The sequence below is a fragment of the Poromitra crassiceps genome (genome assembly GCF_964638095.1).
Source record: "Poromitra crassiceps genome assembly, chromosome: 6".
NCBI lineage: Eukaryota > Metazoa > Chordata > Actinopteri > Beryciformes > Melamphaidae > Poromitra > Poromitra crassiceps.
Genome location: NC_139627.1, coordinates 45062493 through 45083335, shown reverse-complemented (window position 1 = coordinate 45083335; position 20843 = coordinate 45062493). Strand labels below are relative to the sequence as shown.

At 44.8% G+C, this 20843-nt stretch overlaps 3 protein-coding genes across 3 annotated transcripts in view; all 3 read right to left on the bottom strand.

The window, feature by feature from the left end:
- Positions 1-3167: 3167 nt before the first annotated feature.
- Positions 3168-12845, bottom strand: umps (uridine monophosphate synthetase; the record flags this gene model as incomplete). The annotated part of the gene is made up of 10 exons (XM_083639045.1): positions 3168-5021; positions 6439-6553; positions 6704-6879; positions 7785-7902; positions 7989-8149; positions 8529-8626; positions 9892-10079; positions 10935-11059; positions 11666-11819; positions 12696-12845. The coding sequence occupies 10 exons, from the start codon at positions 12843-12845 to the stop codon at positions 4855-4857; spliced, it is 1452 nt and encodes a 483-aa protein (XP_083495171.1). The 3' UTR covers positions 3168-4854.
- Positions 12846-13930: 1085 nt separating this feature from the next.
- Positions 13931-15964, bottom strand: LOC310777923 (uncharacterized protein; the record flags this gene model as incomplete). Its single annotated transcript, XM_083638267.1, has 1 exon — positions 13931-15964. The coding sequence occupies one exon, from the start codon at positions 15962-15964 to the stop codon at positions 13931-13933; it is 2034 nt and encodes a 677-aa protein (XP_083494393.1).
- A 1753-nt stretch (positions 15965-17717) lies between these two features.
- fn1a (fibronectin 1a) overlaps positions 17718-20843 on the bottom strand; it is a 62521-nt gene continuing 59395 nt past the window's right edge. The window contains exons 46-49 of the mRNA XM_083638958.1: positions 20676-20801; positions 19860-19966; positions 19393-19512; positions 17718-19204 (exon numbers count right to left, since the gene is read on the bottom strand). Of these exons, the coding sequence (XP_083495084.1) occupies positions 19136-19204; positions 19393-19512; positions 19860-19966; positions 20676-20801 (422 nt within the window). The 3' untranslated portion in view covers positions 17718-19135. The remainder of the gene's footprint in view (positions 19205-19392; positions 19513-19859; positions 19967-20675; positions 20802-20843) is intronic.

Below are 20843 nucleotides of genomic sequence, written 5' to 3'. Positions count from 1 at the left end.
TCTACTTCGATACGATACCCAGGAAAATATTGATACTCAATACCATTTTCCATACCACGCGGGGGGCTGACAACACATCAAGAGGCATACAAAATAAACAAAGACAGATGGACGGACAAACGCATGCTTCTCTATAATCTAGGCCTGATAAAACTCATTAAAAACTTTGACCTTACACAGCAGATTACCCCTGCTCTAGTCATCAGCCTATCAGGACACTTTGAGCTTGTTGAAGCAACAGATACCCACCAATGATAGGGAGGGAGAAATCAGTAGTATGTTTGATTTTTCATTAAGAGAAAGTACTGCTGATATTGATACTGTTGCACATTAGTATTGTACCCGTTTCACATTTTTTGTATTGATACTTTTGACAACCCTAATTACAAGTTATATTGTAAGTAAATAAACAAACTGTGACCATTGAATACATTGAAGAAAAGACCCCAACCCTGACATGGTAAAATGCAATATTCTGTATAGGCAAAACAGCCAACTCAAAATTAGGCCTACAGCTTAAAACCAATATGGGAGGAGAGGTCACCAGAGAAGTCACCTATATTATTACACCAAGGTAGGTGAGTTTATGTCATTGTCCCAAAAGGTACTGTAGGTATCCACAGCCTCATCAGTAGCTAAAGGTTCTTCATAGGGCTCATAATCCTCACGCTCATGTTCAGAAATAGAGGCCTGGGCAATGCACCTTAGCATAGAGTTGAGCAGGAAAAAGTTAACAAAACCGTAATTGAGAAGAACCCAAAAATAAAAGATCACAAGGGAAAAAATACAAGGGAAACCGAACAGCAACAGTATAATCAGGGTTCCTACACATTTTCCATTTCAAAATTCCATACTTTTCCAGACTCAAATTTCCACAATTCTCTGTCAGACCATATCTGACATCTGAGTACACAAGGGTGTCACGTTGTGTTGAAAGGGTTAGGGTTAGGGTTATGTCCCCACTGTACAATTGGGAGGTTTGGGGGTTGAGCCTCAGTGAAAGCTTTGGACTTTGAAGAACTTCTCAAGTGAAGACTGAGAAGCTCTGACTGAAATGACTTGACCTTGTGAGACTTCAGTGGCTCACAGAGTTTGACAGCTGCAGGACAGTTTTGAAGTTGAAGGTTCAAGCCTCAGTCAGTCAGAGTGATGAAAATGGACACCCAGACGAAAGACTGAAAAGCTCGGAGAAAACCTGTCCTAACAAGTGTGACACAGTGGCTCACAGAGTTGGATTACTGCCCAGCAGTATTGAGCTTGTGGGTTCGAGCCTCGGTCAATTTTGAGGTCATGGGTTCGAGCCTCAGGTTTGAATGGTGACAGCTAGAGGAAAGAGAGAAAAGCGCTAGAGACTAGATTTAAGGTGAAGGGGAGCTGGTGGTGGAATGGAGTTGTCGACCACATAGAGATGCTGGAGCCAGCCGGTGGCTGGTTCGATTCCTGCTCCACCACCACTACCTGGATCTGGGGGGATGGCTGGTCTTCCCCCTGCTCCACAGATATGAGCAGGGGATTATAAGAGAGAAAACCACAGACTGCTGAACTTTTACCGACAGGCTTTGGCATCTGATTTGAAAGCATAAAGAATGAGACAGGTGGGATTTGAACCAGTGTACAAGTAAACACCAAGCAGCTGTTCATCTCACTGAGCTAGAGCCAGGGAACTGTCCAGTCTACTTTATCAGCTTATTTTTTTTTATCAGTGTTCAAACTACTGATGATAAAGAAGCATCACTGCTAGGGATGCAGCGGTTTCCGGGTTGAATACCGCGGTTTCAAAAAGTCAAGGTATCAAAACCACTCAAATTTGCCGTCATACCTTCTCCACGGTATCTCCAGTGTGTCTCCCCGAGAGAGAAAGTGCCCAGACAGAGTGCAGTTATGTGGCCCCTTCCCCCGGCTGCCCAGTCTCAGCAATCAGTGTAGCTGAGCCTGTGATCATCAAGAAGTCATCAAGATAAGCATTTATTTGATATTATGATGTGTTTTAGTTTTACATAAATTAGATGAAATAAATAAAATAAAATATATTTTGTTCAATGGCAAAAATATATATATTTTTGTTGTTGCCAGATTTCACAATAACACATAAAATACCGTGATATTTTTGTCCAAGGTTATCATACCGTCAAAAACTCATACCGCTGCATCTCTAATCACTGCTGTCATCTTACAGCCAGCAGCTTATCAAGTGAACATTTTCTGAAGCCAGAGCCGGATGCAGGGACTGAACCAACAACCTTCTGCATCACATCCAATACAATCCATGACAATATTAGGGACGAATAATCATATCTCTGTATTTTTAGGCTAAATGGTGACACGATCGATACTCTATATGTCTGTATTTTCTACAAGTGGGCTAAATGTTCATGTACTGTAAGTCAAAGCTACATGTGAGATGTAGGGCTGGGCGATATGGAACATTTGCTTTTCATCATCAATGTAGACATCAGAAATGTGTCGTGATATTCAAATATATTCATATCATCAGATGATCCCACTTAAAGATGATAAATGATCATATTGAATTATTGCCCAGCCATAGGTTTAGTTAAGGTAAGTAAAACAATGGTTAGGTTTAGGCTGCAAGGCAACTTGGTTGGGGTTTGGGTCAGGATTCGAACCAGGTCTCGAACGGGTCCGCCACTCCCACCCCTTCTCCCTAGTGCAACTTCTCCCTAGTGCAACTTCGACCTAGTTAAACCTCAGACTGTTATGTGAAGACCACTGGGGGTCACCACGAGGTGACCTCCAGACAGTCTTTCGGCATAATACCTTTCCTGTTGGCAATAATGACGTCAAGCGGGCGTGACAAATCGGTGTATTTTAACCCCCCGGGAGTGAGACCGGGTTATGTAACTAAATAAAATTGTGGTTTTAAAATCCAACTATTAACATGTCTGTACAATTCTGATGCCATGATAAAACACTTATTACACACGTATTACCAATTTATTTTGTCTCAATTTTATTTAGAAAAATGAAGTCAGATAGCCACAACAGAAACATACTCCATTCTGTTTTCCTTTTTCCAGACCTGGAAAATACTAAAATCAAATTCCATACTTTCCCATACTAGGAACCCTGTAGAATGAAGTGCCTGGGTGTTTTCCATTAGATGAGCAACTTTCAGGAATAAACTTGAAAACAGAAACAGATTGGCAACAGAAGAGGTTTATTGAATTAATAGTCAATTTGCAAAATAAAATAAAATTGGATCATTCTTTTTAAATGGTCATAAAAGGACACTGGAGGGAAAATACTGAGGCAGAGCCCTGTGAAAAACACCACCACCGTTCATTCTATTTAAAGAATCTGTATGAATCATGCCCAGCGCTGTAACCACCGTAGAAGCCCCACTTCTTACTGCACCTAATACTGAACTCCTGCTGCACATCTGCCACACCCCAGCCAGGACACAGTTAGCAACATTCAAATGGTGTCCCTCTGAGCACTCACAAAGTGCAAGCAACGCTCTCTGTTGATACAGAGACGAGTTCTGTATTAGAATACACCTCATCCGCTTCGGCCGCTGCAGTTATGTTGCTGGATACATACAGTACACGATACATTCATGAAGGGCATTGACTTCAATACTGGCTCTGCAGGATCACTGGTCATTTAGACTAATTAACTATTAATTAAGAAAAGGCCTGGTCTCCCGTCATACTCCTATTTTAACTAAGCAATGTGGACTACCAGACATTGGAACTCTTCTCAAACCAGTGAGAGTACTGATCTAGAAACACAAATCAGAATGCCATCACCATCTCATTCACAATATTGTGAAAGGCTATAAACTGATCATTGATCTGAAGGCACAGCAGCTACAGGTGGAGAGAGAAAAAACAAAACTAAAATCTCATCCACGTATTTCACCGTTAAGGTTCAGATTGACAATGGCGAATTATCTGGGGAAACGCCAACGGAAGATGTCACATGTCTCGGAACAGTTCAGTGTTGGCACATTTCTAGATGCGTGATGAATTCACGCGGAAGGTCAAAAGCATCATTTTGGAAACCGTTTGACTGCTGACCTGTGGGCGGCCAAGCAAGCTTTTCTGTTTGCGATGACAAATTAGTCATCGATGGCTTCAAACAAGTAAAAAAAAAGAAAATCATTTAATACAGATACTTGAGTCAATCGAAAGCTGGAATGCACCACCCCACCACCAATCTCACCTTTGGCCGTTTTAATTCAATTCAAAACGTGGATCTCAACCGCTGTTGTGGAGCTGCATATCGACAGTACAGAGATATTGTCTTGTTGTTGCCATATGAAGAATGTCTTTCATTGTGATCCATCTTTCAACAGTCAAGCTTTAAGTTCTTGACTAACCCTCTACAAGGAATCTCAAATCACGTTGGACTGAGCACTGGGAAAACACCCTGAATTTCAACTCCAATTCTATGTAACAAGTGAGATATATCAGTCACACACTATTCTTCTACCAATACATGAGCTAGCTTTTAGATCAGATCCAGCAGCAATGTGACTATATCTATAATGCTGGAAGTCAGACTAAGAAACGCCTCTGGGGACGTGGACAGAGCAGGGCAAAATTAAATGGTTCACATTTGGTGGGGGGGGGGACTAAACTAAAAGAATTTGAGCAGCTCATTAAGGAGGGAATCAAAAACACATCTGTGTTCAATAGTAAAGTGTCCCTTTTCCCCATACCTGCTAGAGGCATTTTAATGTGCCAATGTGGTGTACAGGTGCACACCTATACGTATGTTTGTACGTATACATGTGTGCAATGGTAAAGACAACACCCGTGACAGGTGCTTAGGAGGGTTTCAGTTGGAATTTGAATGAATGATGAAGATGTCATCTCCTATTTGGCCAGTCTAGACCAGTCTCTTAATGTAGGCCTCCCAGCCCGACTTCCTGTATGACTCTGCGGCCTCCAGCCTATCAGAAGCTCCCAGGATACCGCGTCCCACGATGATGACATCGGAGCCTTTGTTGCAGATAACTTGGTCAGGACTGGTGTACTGCTGACCCAACCCATCACCTGGGGGGGGGGAGATGGGTGAGGGAGTGAGAGGGGAGGGGTTAGGTGGTTGTGATCAGTCACTGTCCAGTGGGAGACAGTAGGCCCAGTACCACAGCACCCCCTTGTGGTGAACACTAAGCACAACACCAGCTAAAAGTTGCCTTTTAAGTAGAGATGCACCGATTGCCATTTTCTTGGCCGATTCCGATTTCCGATTTTTGAATAGCCTGACTTGCCGATACCGATTTTGGCTGATTCCGATTTTCTTTCTAAGAACAGTAATTGACGGGTTATTATTTTTATTTTTTTACTTTGCTTTAATAGAAAATTAAGATTCATATCACATTTCTTATCATTTGCATGAGGGGCTCCAGATGAAAAGTAGCCTATGGCTAAATCTGTTACAAAGCATCTCTTCCCCTATGGGGTTTAATGTTTTTTTTGTATATGTCCCTGCCAAATAATCGAATAGAATAAAAATAAATAAATGTCAAAATGTTATCCCTGGACAAGGAGTTTATAACCTATAGGTCTGGAGCCCAGAGACCTTCGAAGCCATGCCCACTCTACAGTTGTGGATTTGGCTGTAGATGAGGAAATGAGTTTGAGTTGAGTTTACACACAGAGTCCGCTTCTTTTAATCCGCCATCCAAAAAAAAAATCATCACGCACAGTAAAGCTTGCACACTGGTCCGATGCGTTTTATTATTATGTTCGTCGTTCTATTCGCAATACGAAACAAATAGTCCTCCTCTCCTGTATCCACGTTACAACGTGACTGACTGACAGATAGCAGCAGCAGCTGATCTGCAGCAGGCAGCGGTGATGTGGACTGCAGCTGGTCGGGGAATGTAACACAGGGCTCGATAGTAGCCTACCTTCACTTCGCCAAGCCGGCTGTGTTGCGCTGTGGCCGGGGAGAGAGAGGGGCCAGTGAGGTGAAGCGAGCCGCTCAGACTGGAGTGGACTCCAGCCGAGCGAGACTCGGCAATGTACCCTGCTCCTCCGCGGCTTATTGCATGTGTGACAAACTGTACAATTTTCACAATGAGGACGACATGCTGGCGTGTTTCCTTTTGGCTGCTTGGGGTGCGCGCACGTCACGTGAATGCATGCATCGTGCAGCTGCAGGTAATTGACCAAACAAAAAAAGGGGAAAGCCGACCGGCGCACAGAATCGGCTATGTGGACTGACCGGAGCCGGTCACCGGTTGGTGCCGATCACGTGAAAATCGGCCATTTCCGGTCACGTGCCGATCGATCGGTGCATCCCTACTTTTAAGCTTTGGCGATCAAGTACCAGCATCTCAGTGATTCAAGCTGTAATGAACGATACTGATACAAATGACAACATTTGCACCTGGGAAAAGCATGAAATCAAATGCAAGGAAATGAGGAAAAATGTAAGTCCAATCAACAAAGAATTCAAAATCACCTCCAGCCTGCATCTGCACTCCGGGGGTCATGTGAATGAACTCCGGCCTCTTGCTGATCTTAGAGCCACAGATAAACCCAATCACAAAGTCTGACTGCGCCTCTGCCATCTTCAGCTATGAGACACACAACACAGACACACACCATGAGAACCACAACAGAAATCAACAGCAATCTCAAGATCTGTAAGCGAATTATAAGCAAATGATGGGAGTGCACAGTGGACACTTGAGTGTAAGGGCTTAACTTGGATTTAACTTGCTTACCACTGCCTGTGTGTATTCCCCAGTAGCCAGCGAGCCTTTGGAGCTCATCTGTGCTATGAGCAGACAGCCTCGGCCCAGCGGCTTGCCCACAGTGCTCAGACCCGTCAGCACGCCGGGCCCTGGCACCGCGTGGGCGTTCACTATGTGGGACCAGGAGGAGATCTGGTACACGCCACCTGGGCACACAGATAGATGTCATAGACGGTTAAGCTGCTTAAAATCAACAGCACCTATGCAGGTTTTCTTTTAAGTATGTTAAAATGTGTTGAGGGAAAATCTGTTTTTCTAGAAATTCAAAATGGCAGAAAATCTAGAGTAGTAAATATGGGGTAGACAAAGAGAATGATAATGATATAAGAAAAAACGGCATTCAATGAAGAAGCGTGTCAACTAGTAGCCTATTGTCAGTCGGCCAGACAGCAGAGATGTAACAGGTGGATGGGAAAGGTAGTGAGAAAAATAGGTCAGGAACTGACAGGTTTAATAACAGAATGTAAATTGATTGCTCTGATATTCTGCTTAAATAATGTTTCCGGCTAGGCGGTAATTGGGCCTTTGAGCCAATCACGATGCTTAAATGCGGCAACAACGGGGCACGCCGGGGTGACAAAATGCACATTCCAAGCAGCAGCAGTAGAAGAAAGTTTACTATGAGCCGCAGTGCTGTTGTTGCAAAATGTTGATAAAGGAAATACACATTCTGTCCTATTTTCAACCCAATGTGAGTGAGTAGTACATCTTTGTTACTGTTTGCTCCTCTGTTTGGCTGCAGTGGACCTATGCTTGTGGTATATATGACTAGTTATATGACTAAAGTGTGCTATATAAATTAAAGCCATTATTATTATTATTATTAGTTACATTTTAGTTTTTTTTATAATATAATTTTGTAAATGGTAGATGAATCATCTCGCATCACCAAGTTCTATAAAAACTAGACCCTTGGTGTATGAGAATAGCACATGCAACGTTGTACGACTTTCCTTCTCCACACCTTGGTATTAATTACAAATTATTTTATTTCAAAACCATTTTAACACAGAGATTGAAAAACCCAACAAGGCACACAATTCCACCTCACCTTCATACTGATGCTTCACTGTGTTCCCAATGTCGGCGAACTTGCGGTCCTCGAAGATGAGGAAGTTGTGTTTGTCGGCTAAGGCCTTCAGATCCTGGCTGACGGCTGGGGTGAAGTCCTGGTGTTCAGACAAAACAATCCCATGGTTACTTCAGTACATGATAACTAGGCTCCCTGCAAAACATGGACTGGTTTCATTCCTACCTCTAGCATGTCCATGTGGGTCTTCAACAGGCAGATCTTTGGACCCAGAGAGCGGGCCAGCTGGAGCAGTTCCTCGCTGCTCGTCACATCAGCAGACAGACACAGGTTGGACGACTTCTCCTCCATGATCCCCAGCAGCTTCGATGCCAGAGGGTGAACGTCTGTCGGCGAGAGGAGCAACAGTTGCATTCCAGATGTTTTGGTCGACCATTTTGAAATAGACTCTTACTCTTACAAAATGGCTGATTAGTCTGATATCAGGCTAATCTGCTGGTGCTACCAATGAAAAATCCCAAAATAGAGCATTTTGGAATTAGACCTTGGAGTGAAATGCTGATAGGCACACTTAGATTGCTATACTTTAAAAGCCATTTAACTAGTTACATTCAGTGAGTCACATTAATATACAAACTCTTTAATATATGCCTAACCTGGATCCTTACCCTAGCCTACAGCTAACTCCAATTCTAGCCGTAACCCTCAAAATTAGTACAAACTGTCTGCACTTGAGCACCACTACCGACATACAAGGCTACATACTTGGTAGTTTGGCTCTGGCCCCGTAGCTCAGCTCTTGGCTCTGTTCCTTACACGGCTTCTTAGTGACAGGAGATCCGTTACCATTCTCCTCCTTAGGGCTGCAAGAGAAAAGACAACTTGCGTGTTAACTGTCATGTGTAAAGCTCACACCCACACACACAAAACACGTGGTCAATAGTCCCTCTAGCTTCAAGGAAATAAATAAATTCAATAAAAAACATTGAAAAAAGGCAGACATGTAGAGCAGTGATATTCAACTTGCGGCCCGGGGGGGCCAGATGCGGCCCACGTTAGGTTGCCGAGTAGCCCCCCCGGCCCCCGCCTGGACCATTTTCAAATTCACAATGAAAACTGACATTAAATAAAGTTTGACTGAGCTCCAGCTAAATTGTCAAATATCGCTGACTGATTGCAGCCCAGGCAACTTAACTTAACGTAACTATCCCATGTGCACGGTCAGTTGGTTGGAGATGTTTGGTTAATTTTCTTTTAGAGAACCTTTATTGATTTGTTTGGGACAAGGTTTACTCTGAACAGATTTGAAAACTGAATTTCTAATGTTTGTTGTTTAGTTATTGTTTTTGTTTGTTTGTTTTAATTCTGATTTCCTGAACTCTATTTTTTGAACATCTAGTGGTTGATTATGTGGGCTTTCCTGTCCCACCAATACACTAATTTATATGGCACTTCCCTGTGTTTGCATTGTTGCTCTGATTACTGCTTTGGTGGTCTCGCTTGCCAGACTCTCTCCGTTTCGTTCTGTACCAGCGCAGGAGAGAGTCTGGCTGCTCCTACTCTCACTCTGGTCTAGCGGGGGAAAAGGCTCTGTTATCTTTACAACCATCCACCGAAAATACCAAGCAGGACTGCTTTATTGCACAATCCAAATCTTCGTCAAAACTTGCCATTTTCAGCGTGTAGCTTGCTAGCTAGCATTGTTGTTTCACAGAGGCGGAGGCATTTGAGAGCAACATGCAGGAAGCGGAAAGGGATTTCCCTTCGCTCCAGAGCTTCTCCCTGCAGCCTGCTTCCAGTGAGTCAAACTACTGCTTTGATTATGTGTTTGCATTCTGCTTGGTGGTTGGGATTTATGCCATGTGGGTTTATGGCAGATTGTATGGAGCTAAAATTGTCGGACCGGCTGGCACCCCCCCAAAAACCTACATTTCGCTACGTTTGTTTATTAACTGGCCCCTGGCCTCCTGTCATTTTGCAAAAGTGGCCCCTGGGCAAAGCAAGTTTGCTGGGATGCAAACACGTGTATGGTGAAAAAGAGAGATTCCCTGGGGTCATATTAGGGAAACTGGAAACTCATGAATGACGACATTCAGATTCCACCTTCCAGTGTGTCCAGTTGTCGTACCTGAAGGTGTTGTTGTCCAGGATGAACTTGCGGACGTTCTGGGCGGTTTGGGCATCGATGCGTTCGGCCGCCTGCAGCACGTTTAGCAGTTTGGACATGGAGATGACTGGATGGAGTTTGATTCCCTGAGAAGCCAACATCGGCACGCCACCCTGCTCTCGGTCCATCAGTACAATGGCATCCGTCACCTTTAGCAAAAGAGAGAGAGAAAAGGAGAGTATTCAGAGAGAGCCCTTGTTGTTATCATTGTTCTGAAAAGAGTGTTGCTTGCACTTTGTATTTAGCTGCGCTTGGTAACTTGTCCTTTGGCCTTTTTCCATACAAAAAGCTGGCCTCACACGGCTTGGCACGGCCGCCCAGCGCGGCCCGGATTTGTGTTTCCATAACTGTTATTAGCAGGGTTTCCCGATTGAAGGTGTGTCTTTAGTGACGCGACGCGCTTGTCTCGAGTCGCAAAGCAGCGGCAGCATCGATATCGCTGTGTTCAAAAGTCGCAGCTGAAAAGGTGCACTTCCTTTTAAGCCCTTCAAAATAAATGCCTTCTGTTAGTTTGGCAGTGAAATATTTGATTTTTTTAGTACGAACAAGTAGCAGCAGGAAATGCTTTCATCAGCTCTGCAGTAACGCGACGCGGCTCAGAGCGATGAGGAAACGGTCAAATAAAGCAGATATCGATATAGAAAAACACAGGAGAGAAACTAAACCTCAAACGACAAAGATTCAGTTAGAAGCTACAAAAGTACTGAGAGCTCTAACACAGAGGCTTCGCTCTCTCCACTCTTCAGCCGAGGCATGAGATTTTTGCATCGCAGCTGAGGGGGAGAAGGGGTGTCGTCACGGGGGTTAGCCGCGTTTTTGGGCAGCCCGCTTGAAGGCGGGTCCGGCACACTTTGGGCCCACTCCGGAGTAGGTCCATCTCGGCACAGCTTGGCACGTAAAAAGATGTAATGGAAACCCAAATCAGTGCGGAATGGCATGGCTTGACGCGGCCAAAGGTGTGGAAAAGCCCGGCTTGTCCTACATGGGCTCAACAGATACTGCACCTTCAGTCCCTCTTTGTAGAGCACCTCGGCGGTCTCCAGGATGCTGCTGCCGCTGGTCACCGTGTCCTCGATGATGAGACAGGTTTCTCCCTCACGGAAAACCCCCTCCACCATACGCCTGGTTCCTACAGGGGGGAACACAACATCAACAGCAAAATCAGTTGCCATCCCGTCTGTGTCAATTTCATACAAAGCTCTGGCAACCACAACTTCTTATTATTAACCCAATGGAGCAACACTTCTGACCCAGTAACTTTCTTGAATGGCCTTGGCCAGCCTAGCACAGTCAGATGGAGGAATGTAAACCGTGGTCAAATAGCTCACACTAGGTCAAGGTTCAATCTATTCAAGGACATTGCACTGATCTAGAATCAGTTTTGTCATTCCAATGCTAATGAATGAGATTTACAAAGAGACCCGGCATCTCAATCGACTGGTCAGGACCCAGAATGGGTTGCAGGTCTATTTCAGGTGGGTCTTCCAGTTCCAGTGATACAAGATTATTTTTTCATGAGGCCTGGGTTATGATAGATATATCAGTAGCCTATCTAGAATGATTCGCTCATTTCAAAGCTAGGAGGATACTTTGCTACAACAAGTTTTGTCTATCATAACCAATGTGAATCTCATGGGGGGTTTACCAACACAACAGAGCCAAGAGCAGAGCATGTACCCTTACTCTCGGAGACTTGATAAATACGACCCGCCCTCCCTGCCAACCACCCACCCACCATAATCCTTGGCCTCCTTTCGTCTGATGAGCATGGGCAGTTCATTTCTGGAGCAGATAATTGTGGCCAGGGGCAGAGCGGTGTATGGAACCCCACACACAGAGTCAAATTGGAGCTCCTCTTCTTGTGCCCGCTGGTAAATGAGACTTGACACCTTCAGACAACACAAGCAAAGAGCTTAGCAGTAGCAGGGTGGAGTCACTGCGATTGACGCAGAGCAAAAACAACACAGGGACGAGAGAGACAGAGTGACATCCGACATAGGCTACCTGCACATGTCAAAAGCCTTGTGAGTTATGCATGGAAATTGGCATGTTCCAAACAGATGTCTTCACACAAACCAGTGACCAGTGTACTCGAAACCAAACTTTACTGTAACACTTTGCCCTACTGTACGAGTAAAAGTGACTGCTAGTAGTAAAAGTAAAAGTGAAATCTGATTTAGACTAGCTTTAGACAAAAACATTTTTGGCATTTGAGGAGCCTCCCAGAATAAATTAGTAAGTGATTGTAAGTTAGCCAACTACTAGCAGTCACATTGTTTTTAGTGGATTACAGTTTAATGATGGCCCAATAATGTGAAAATAGATTAACAACTGAAAAGGCCTGCGAAAGCGAAAGGGTGTGTGTGTAAACATGCACAACGGTTCCTCTCTGAATGTTGTGATTAACTGTGTGCAATCTCTAACAGAAGTTTTGTCAAATCCAGAGTTAACAAAACGTGCACTTGGTGCATAAAAAACATATAATTTGACATTTTCCACATTCCTTCACAGATAGTGTAACGTAACGTTGTTGTGGGACATTCCTTCACAGATAGTGTAACGTGTTGTGGGGAGCTCAATTACAAAAAAACAAAACTTTATTACCTCCCAAGGGGCATGGGGCAAGGTTTAAAGTAGAATAGCACGTTAACGGTGACAGAGCTCTCATCTCGCCTGCTTTTAAAGTTGTTTTTGAGACTTTAACCAGGGTTCAGACAGGGAAATCATGCAGGGCTGCAGGCAGCGGGAGGACAACACGTGTTTACCTGGTTCATGAGAGTCGGGTAGGAGACTAGAACTCTCAAGTCGATATAAATCGGTGTGATCATGCCGCTCTTGAGCTTGTATTCCCCGAATTTAACCGCGTTGACATCGTGAAGTTTCAGGATCAAACTGTCAATGCCAATGTTCTCCATATTTGTTTCTACACGATGAATTTTAAGCGCTGCTTCACCACCCAGCAAACCTCAGCTCGATCTGAGTCTGACGGATCTGACGGAGGAGGGAGGGAGGGAGCAAGCGAGGCACGTTGACGTTTTCCTCTTCGCACTTCCGTGCGCCCGCAAAGGATAACGGGCATTGAATTATTTTTCTTTCAAATGGTCTGGGAACTGGGAAGTCGGCAAATGCGTTTGGTCGACACATAATGCTGTCCGACCGGAAAATGTGCCGCTGCAGTGACACGGTTTAGTTCCGCAACAACTAAACAATAGATGCATCTGGGAAACACACAATTCAAATATTCGATGTGAGCCAGCTTTAAAGGTCTCAGTGGCAAGATAGCATAACATTGGCTTTAGGTTTTGTACCATCCCTGCTGAAAAAAAACAGCATGGAACAGCATTAATTTCTTGCTGGTGTATGCTGGTTTTTTCAGCAGGGATGGCATAGTTGTTTTGTGACTGCACTATATTGTTAAACTACGGCCTAAAAGGAAGCAGAACTTTAGAGAATCAATTAAATTCAAAGAGGCTTTATTGGCATGAGAAACATGTAGGCTATACATTGCCAAAGCAAGTGTAAAAAAAAAAAAAAGTGCTTTAAAGATACACTAAACATCAGCTATGTAACATTGCACTCAAATAACAGTACATTGCAATCAATATACAAACATTGTGCATACAATTGAAAGATCTAAGTATGTAAACAGATGTGCAACATTGCAACATAGTCAAAGCACATAAGAGTAGCTAAAATTAACTTTTAAAAGGTACAAAAAGAAACAAATTGTGCTTAAATGGCAGTTGAGCTAAATATAAGTAAAGTTAGAATGAAAATAGAAAGTACAAAATTGTGGAAATTGCAGTTAAGAATATAAGTGCAAATACAAATAAGTTGTAACTGTGTCAAAACACTGCAATGTTAGTTTTTTCTTCCAGAAGGTATTGACACTTTGAGTTCCAATGATAGACCGGAGTGTCCGATGTGGATCCACCATCATCTATTGAACAAGCCTGTGTGTGTGTGTGTGTGTGTGTGTGTGTGTGTGTGTGTGTGTGTGCTATGCAACAGAGAAGCAAACGGACCGGTAGCGTCTGTCTGTCAGCCTCAGTTGTGATTGGTTGGAGGGGTGGAACGACCATTGGTCACAGTCATTCAGAGCTTGACTCCTATACATCCATGCTCTGAGGGGGGTCAACTTGTCTCCTCCTCCTCGGCCCCCCTGGCTCTCCTCTGGGTGTTGGTTGTGGGCTGGCGGCGGAGCCTGGGGCTGGTAGTGAGCGCCGTGCCCCAGAGCCGGAGCCTGGGTAGCCAAGCTTCTCCGCCGATGCTGGAACAGCTGTTGTTGCTGGTACTGCTGTCGATGATGCTGATTTTGTTGCAGCTGTTGCAGTTGCTGAGGCAATGACTGCTGATGATGACGCAGTTGTTGTTGTTGTTGATTAGGTTGCTGGTATTGTTGCGGTTGATTATATTGCTGCCGGAGCAACGGCTGCTGCCTCGGCTGCAGCGCGTTGTGTTGCTGTTGGCCAAGTTGTTGAATTTGTTGCTGCTTTTGGTCATTTAGCTGTTGGTGCAGTTGCTGGCGTTGGAGTAGTTGCAGTTGTTGGTACTGTTTCTGTTGTTGCTGTTTGGTGGTGGGCACAGGCACCGGGATGGGCATGTGACCCGGGACCAGCTTGTCGTATGGGGGCATGGAGGAGGAGGAGGGGGGAAACAATGTACCGAGGCTCTGTGTGGAGGTGCAGAGTTTGCCGTGACCCAAACCACCAGCCAGAGGAGCTCCTCCCATGGCGGGAGGTGTGAAAACATGCTCGCTGGTCCCTGTGTTGCCTGCCAGGGCTTTCAAGGGCACCTGGGGGGTGCAGATGGGGATGGGCTCCACCCCACTGAACGTGCCCATCCGATATGCTTCTGGTTTGTGGCAGATGGTGGCCGTGTGAGTCTGCGACTGGTGCACGATGTTGATGTGTGTAGTGTCTTCGGAGCCGGAGGGGGTGGTGGCCTCGCTGCTGCTCCTCGGGGCATCCAACTTCAACGCACCCAACAATGGCAGCTGATCCCCGGCCGAGCAAGTCTTCCCCAATGCAGACATGGCGTGCGGCCTCTCTCCATGGTGCGTGTTGGCATTGTATGGGGGGGCCAGCGAGCCATCCTCAGCCCCCCTGCTCCCGCCTGGCCCGGACCCTGTAGCCAGCTGATTGGTGGAGCTGACTGGGTCCTGGATGTGTATTCCATCCGCAGCACAGCTGATGGAGTCCAGGGAGGGAATATGACTCACTGATCCTGACTGGTAGTCACTGCTGGTGCTGCTCTTCCTGGATGGTGTGGTGTAGCTGGAATCAGAACCTTTCAGGTGCAAAATCACCTGTTCGCTGGCTGGAGGCAGCTTAGTGGGCTCGGCTGTCAGGTTGGTCATATCTTCTAAAATGGTCTGCAGGTGGGTCGCCTCTTCCAGCATGCTGATCTCATGGTCCAGCACAGGTTTGAGCATGGTGACGAAGCTGCAGTAGCGTCCTCTCTCCTCAATCAGCGCTCTGCGCACCGCTCTCTTCTCAGTCTCCTCCAGGATGGTGTAACGGACTTTAAGGGCCTGAAATGTGCTGTCCAGCTGGACCCGCACCTTGTCCTTCCCTTTCTTCACCTTCTTCTGCAGTTTGATGCTGTCTGAAGACTTCTTCCTGATGTCCGCCCTTGCCTTCTTGTACTCTTTAGCATGGTCTTTGTCCAGCTGACTGGCCACCTTCTTCCACTCCTCCATCTTCAACTTCAATGGAGAGATGAGACTGTCTGAGAGGGCTGTAGCAAGCAGTTTGAGTTTGGACTCAATGTTGCGTTGTCTCATACACATCCTGGTTAACGCAAAGCCAATCTCCTTGGTCGCACCTCTGGTTCCAGTGGCCATGTCTGCCACATTCTGAAAGGCGTCCAGGAAGGTTCCGCTCACCAAGATGGTCTTCCTGAGCTGTGATTGTAGCTTGGTTCCTTTGGTTACAAAATCCTCCCATGCAGGATAACTGGACTTCATGTCATTCATGATGAGATGGAAGAGCCGCCCCAGGGCGCTGCATTCTTTCTCTATACTCTCATCCATTTTCCACAGGCTCAGAAAGAAAAAATCTAACTTCAAAACTCAGCAACTTGTCTTCCAACCGGACCCACTGATGATATCAGTAATATGCGCAATTGGTGAGTTGCACCAGTCTTATTTATACCCCCTGGGCCTGCAGACTGACGTCACAAATGACGTCACCTTTCGTTGGCCTTCTGATTGGTCTCCTGAACCAAAACAAAGGGCTCCTCGCCTTCTGATTGGTCTAATCAAACGAGGGCTCCTCCCCATAGCAACCGTTGCACGGCAAGCTTTTTTTTTTTTTTTTTTTTTTCGTTTGGCAAGCTATCAGCGCGTCACGGTGAAACGGACGGGGAGCTTTCTAGCCGGCAAATGCTGATAAAGCAGTGATTGACATTATTTCAACATGGTTAAAAGGTGTGCTTGGGTGAGCAACAATGACTCGAGATATCCAGAACATAATCCTGCAGTATTTTTCATCCCATTCCCCAAATTCAAAGACAGGCTAGGAGAAATGTTCTTTGGATTCGACTGTGCCTGTGGACGACGGGACGACCGCACTAGCAATTCAAAACATCGACTATCAAGCATATTTGCATAAGATAAGCAATGTGGTTTTCATATGTTTACAATACTAGGCTATGTGATGTTGTTCCAGTTAACGTTAACCTAGCTAGATACAGGGCCGTAGCTAGCTATGAGGACGGGGAGGTCCGGACCTCCCCTAATATTTCAGCCTGCCAAAAAAAAAAAAAAATTTTTTTTTTTTTTTTTTTGCAGGCCAGGCCAGGCCACTCACTGAACAGCAGGCCAGGCGCCGCCTACTGGTTTACTAGTGGTTTTATTACTTTATTCAGGTTTAAAGTGGGTGCATCTCATTGTAAAATTGGACTTGGCCCAAATTGGGCTTCAAACGGCCCAAATCTGGCTTTAAACGACCCAAATAGGGCTTCAAACGGCCCAAATCTGGCTTCAAACGGCCCAAATTGGGCTTCAAACGGCCCAAATTGAGCTTCAAACGCTGAATAATGACATCACAACAGTATAATCCTAATGTTGATTTAAAATGATATATTACTCTAAATATGGCTTAAAAAGGGGGGGAAAAAACCTCAATTTTTTTTCGGCGGCGCCCGCCTCCCCTTGCTGGACCTCCCCTATTTCGGAACCCTGGCTACGGCCCTGGCTAGATATACGAACTGTTGCTAGCTCGCTATGCTAACCTGTGGGTCGTAACTTCATATCATCAGTTCATCATATAAACTAACGCTAGCTAACTTGATAGTAACGTTAACGATAGAGGGCAACATTGCTATTTCTATACCGTCAGTTTAACGAACTGTGGTGTTAATATTATAAACACTCATAACGTTACATTTCTTTTTCGTTGATGGCGCCCCAAGCCACCGATTTCCAAATCCAGGGGATGCGGCAGGGACAGCTGCCAAGCCTGGCTTTTGATCTCGCGAGGTTATCCATCTTGCAAGCAAGGTTAAAGCCTTGCAGCCCCCCTAATCGAAAAAGGTTGCCAAGTTGCCAACGTTAGCCTAATGTACTAACGTTACATTTTTATTAACAAAGATTCGGTCATCTGTGAAATAATAATAAATAATGGCAGAAATCACAGTTCTAGATCACCAAAATCGAATCAATTAAAAGTGCATTGTGTCATCCTCATCTGACCCACGTAAATCTCAGAGCCTGAACAGGTCCCTCAGGATCTGAACAGATCCCCCGGGATCTGATGGTGTTCAACAATCACACTGACAACATGTGGCTTGGATTTTTGTCTGTTTATTAAAAAGATTCAGTCCACAGTAGTTCAGACTTTGGCACCGCAACAATATAAAAACAAGTTAATCAAACATAAAGTGTACACCCCAAAATAGCATTCAAACAAAATGCTTGGATAAAAGGGATAAATTAAAAAAATAAACATTAAACAATAAAACATTACAAACACACATTTTTGAATCTAGAATGCATCTCAACTGGAAACAATAGCAGTTTTTTTCTAATACGTCTTTGGAAAAGAGGTAACAGGTAGAAAGTGGAACTTTTGGTCTGTTAACTTTGGCTTTAGATTTGTTAGTTGCTGCTCCCAACTTGTTTAACTACCTCTCTATGAATTGTTAGCTGGCATTCATTACAGTTGGCAAAATAAGATCTACATGGTGAGTACTATAATTACTAACTTACTCAAAATAGCAAGGCGGCGTGTTTCAATGCCAACTCAAAAGTAACAGTGCTTGTCTTTTAACGTGAAGGGAAATCCTGCTAACCAATTGCAACGGTCATAAAAAAGACAAAGAAAAGAAGCAGCACAGCGACCACAGGCTTAGACAGAAAGGACACAAATGTCCATTCAAGTCAAACTCTCCAATCCATTTTGATTTGAATCCGACTACTATGAGTTTAAACTGTCTCTTAACTGTCTTTTAAAATGTCTTTTGGGGGGTCAGTCAAGCTCAGATTGGAACTGTAAATGTTTGAATCTGTCTCTAAAGCGTATTTCACATCACAGTGGAGGGCACACAGGAGAACACTGTACAGTATGGCTTTGGGAATTCTATCAACTCTGTAGTTTCGGGACACATTGACAGACATTTTGAGTAGTGTGTATTGCCCTGGTAAACAAAATAAAAGAAGAAGACAGTACAACAGGAAATGTCATGGAATGTGTTGAGTTTGAAGAGGCACAAATAAAAAATAGTAAAAAAATCGCAATGCGACATTAAAAATACACAACTCACAGCACCTGGTGTGTGTGTGTGTGTGTTTCTGTTTGTGTGTGTGTGTGTGGCAGTGGAAGGAGGGTTTGAGGTGATAAAGCAGCAGGCATGCTGCTGTGATAGACTGTGGGCACATCACATAGTTTCAAAATAAAACAACAGATGAAGGAATCCTGATTTGGACGGTAGAAGAGATGATCACAACCCTATAACACGGCTTATGGGCGGACCGTGGCAAGTTGCATGGATCTTTGAAAAAGGCACAGACGTGGGTGCAGAAAAGTCTTGTTAAGGCACTAAAGTGGTGTGGAGACTTTGTTCAAACAAAGGTTTGGCGCGGGGGGGGAAAAGTCTTTTAAAAAGGCACAGATCTAGATCTGCGTGGTGGAAATATCCTTCCTTGTTGAGTTGGTGGAAGATCTCGGCTTTTCATCGTCGTGTACTCGTCGCCCTCCTCTCTCTACTCTGACGGGCTCAGAGCATCGGCGAGTAGCTCCGGTCTCAAACACTCGATGGGACACTGGATGTTCTGGAGTGCAGCGGAGGGAGGAGAGGTAGAGCAACATCAGCAAGACCACAGAGGAAATACATCACTAACAAAATCACCTCTTTATGCAAAGGAAAATGACCTTTCATTTTTGTAGGGGATTACAAACATGGTGGGACAGAAAGAGTAGAATAGACTCATGGTAATAAAACACAGTGTGAGGCACTGACCAGTTTGCGTAGAGCGTTTTCTCTGTAGCGGTCGTAGGCGTCTGAGTGAACAGGCTGCATGAGGTCAACGTCCACCTCGGCCTGTGCGCCGGGCCTTCTGCAGTTCTCACAGCGCCAGCCCTAAAGAGGCAGAGACAGGTTAACATGGCGTAGACACAACACACACACACACACACACAGAGAAAGAAAATTCAACATTATGTATTAAGAGCAGCTCAGGGAATGTACGGTTTCATGATGAATGTCACCTCACTGTATCCCTTGTGCCATAACTATGCCAGAGGTCGCGTTGTCAGAGTGTCTCAGAGAGGTCTATGGAAGCTCTGACTTACCAGATAACATGTGTTGCCTAACTCCTAATGTCAGCACATTCTCTACTATGTCCTCGGAAGATACGTAAGACACTGGTCCAATCTGACACACACACGCACACACACACACACACACACACACACACACACACACACCTGTTGTCCTCCATAGCAGGTGCAGGTACAGATGGCTCCCAGGTATTCCTTCTGCCACTGATTTCCCACCTGGTACATTTTGCCGTCGTCGTAACACGTGGACTCATCTGGAGGACATGCATCAAAGACACAATATTGCATCAAGATGAATAATGCTGGAGTACACAAAGCAATTTGAGATCATTAAGGAACCATAACGAACGAAAGACACGTTAACAGTAACACTTGTGATACAGGATGAGTGTGAACCACCAGCGTGTGTATCTATTTGTTTCTGAACTTTGTGTCCCGTCAAAACGGATGGAAATCTGCCGGAGACGGGCGCGTCATCAGCGCTGCCTGACAACAATGGACAGCTGTCATTGAAAAGGAATTGAAATGTGTGTGTGTGATAATTGCTAGGCAATAATAATATATGATAATAAGTTGATTACCGTATTTAACGTGCTTACATTAACCATATTGTGATATACAGTATATTGATATCGAGAAAGATCCTTATGATTATCGTGATATTGATTTCAATTGTATCGCCCAGCCCCAGTATACCCTATTTGTCCTGTTCTCTCCCTTCTCTCTCTAACATAAGATTGTTTATTAATAGTGCTTAGCTAGACCTAGCTAGACATATTCTCTGTAAAGCCCTCCGAGACATGCTTGTTGTGAAGTAGGGCTTAAAATACACTTGACTTGTGTGTGTGTGTGTGTGTGTGTGTGTGTGTGTGTGTGTGTGTGTGTGTGTGTGTGTGTGTGTGTGTGTGTGTGTGTGTGTGTGTGTGTGTGTGTGTGTGTGTACGTGTACCAGTCTTGACTTACGCGGCTCGCATTTGAATTCTCCCTTGCCGTTACCCAGGCAGGTGCAGCTCATCATGTGACCGTTCTCCGCGTGGCGATCCCATTTCTCGCCGATACGGTAGTTGTTGCCGTTGTCATGGCACCACTCTGAAGGAGGGAGGAAGAAGAAAAAGAGAGAGAGAGGATCAA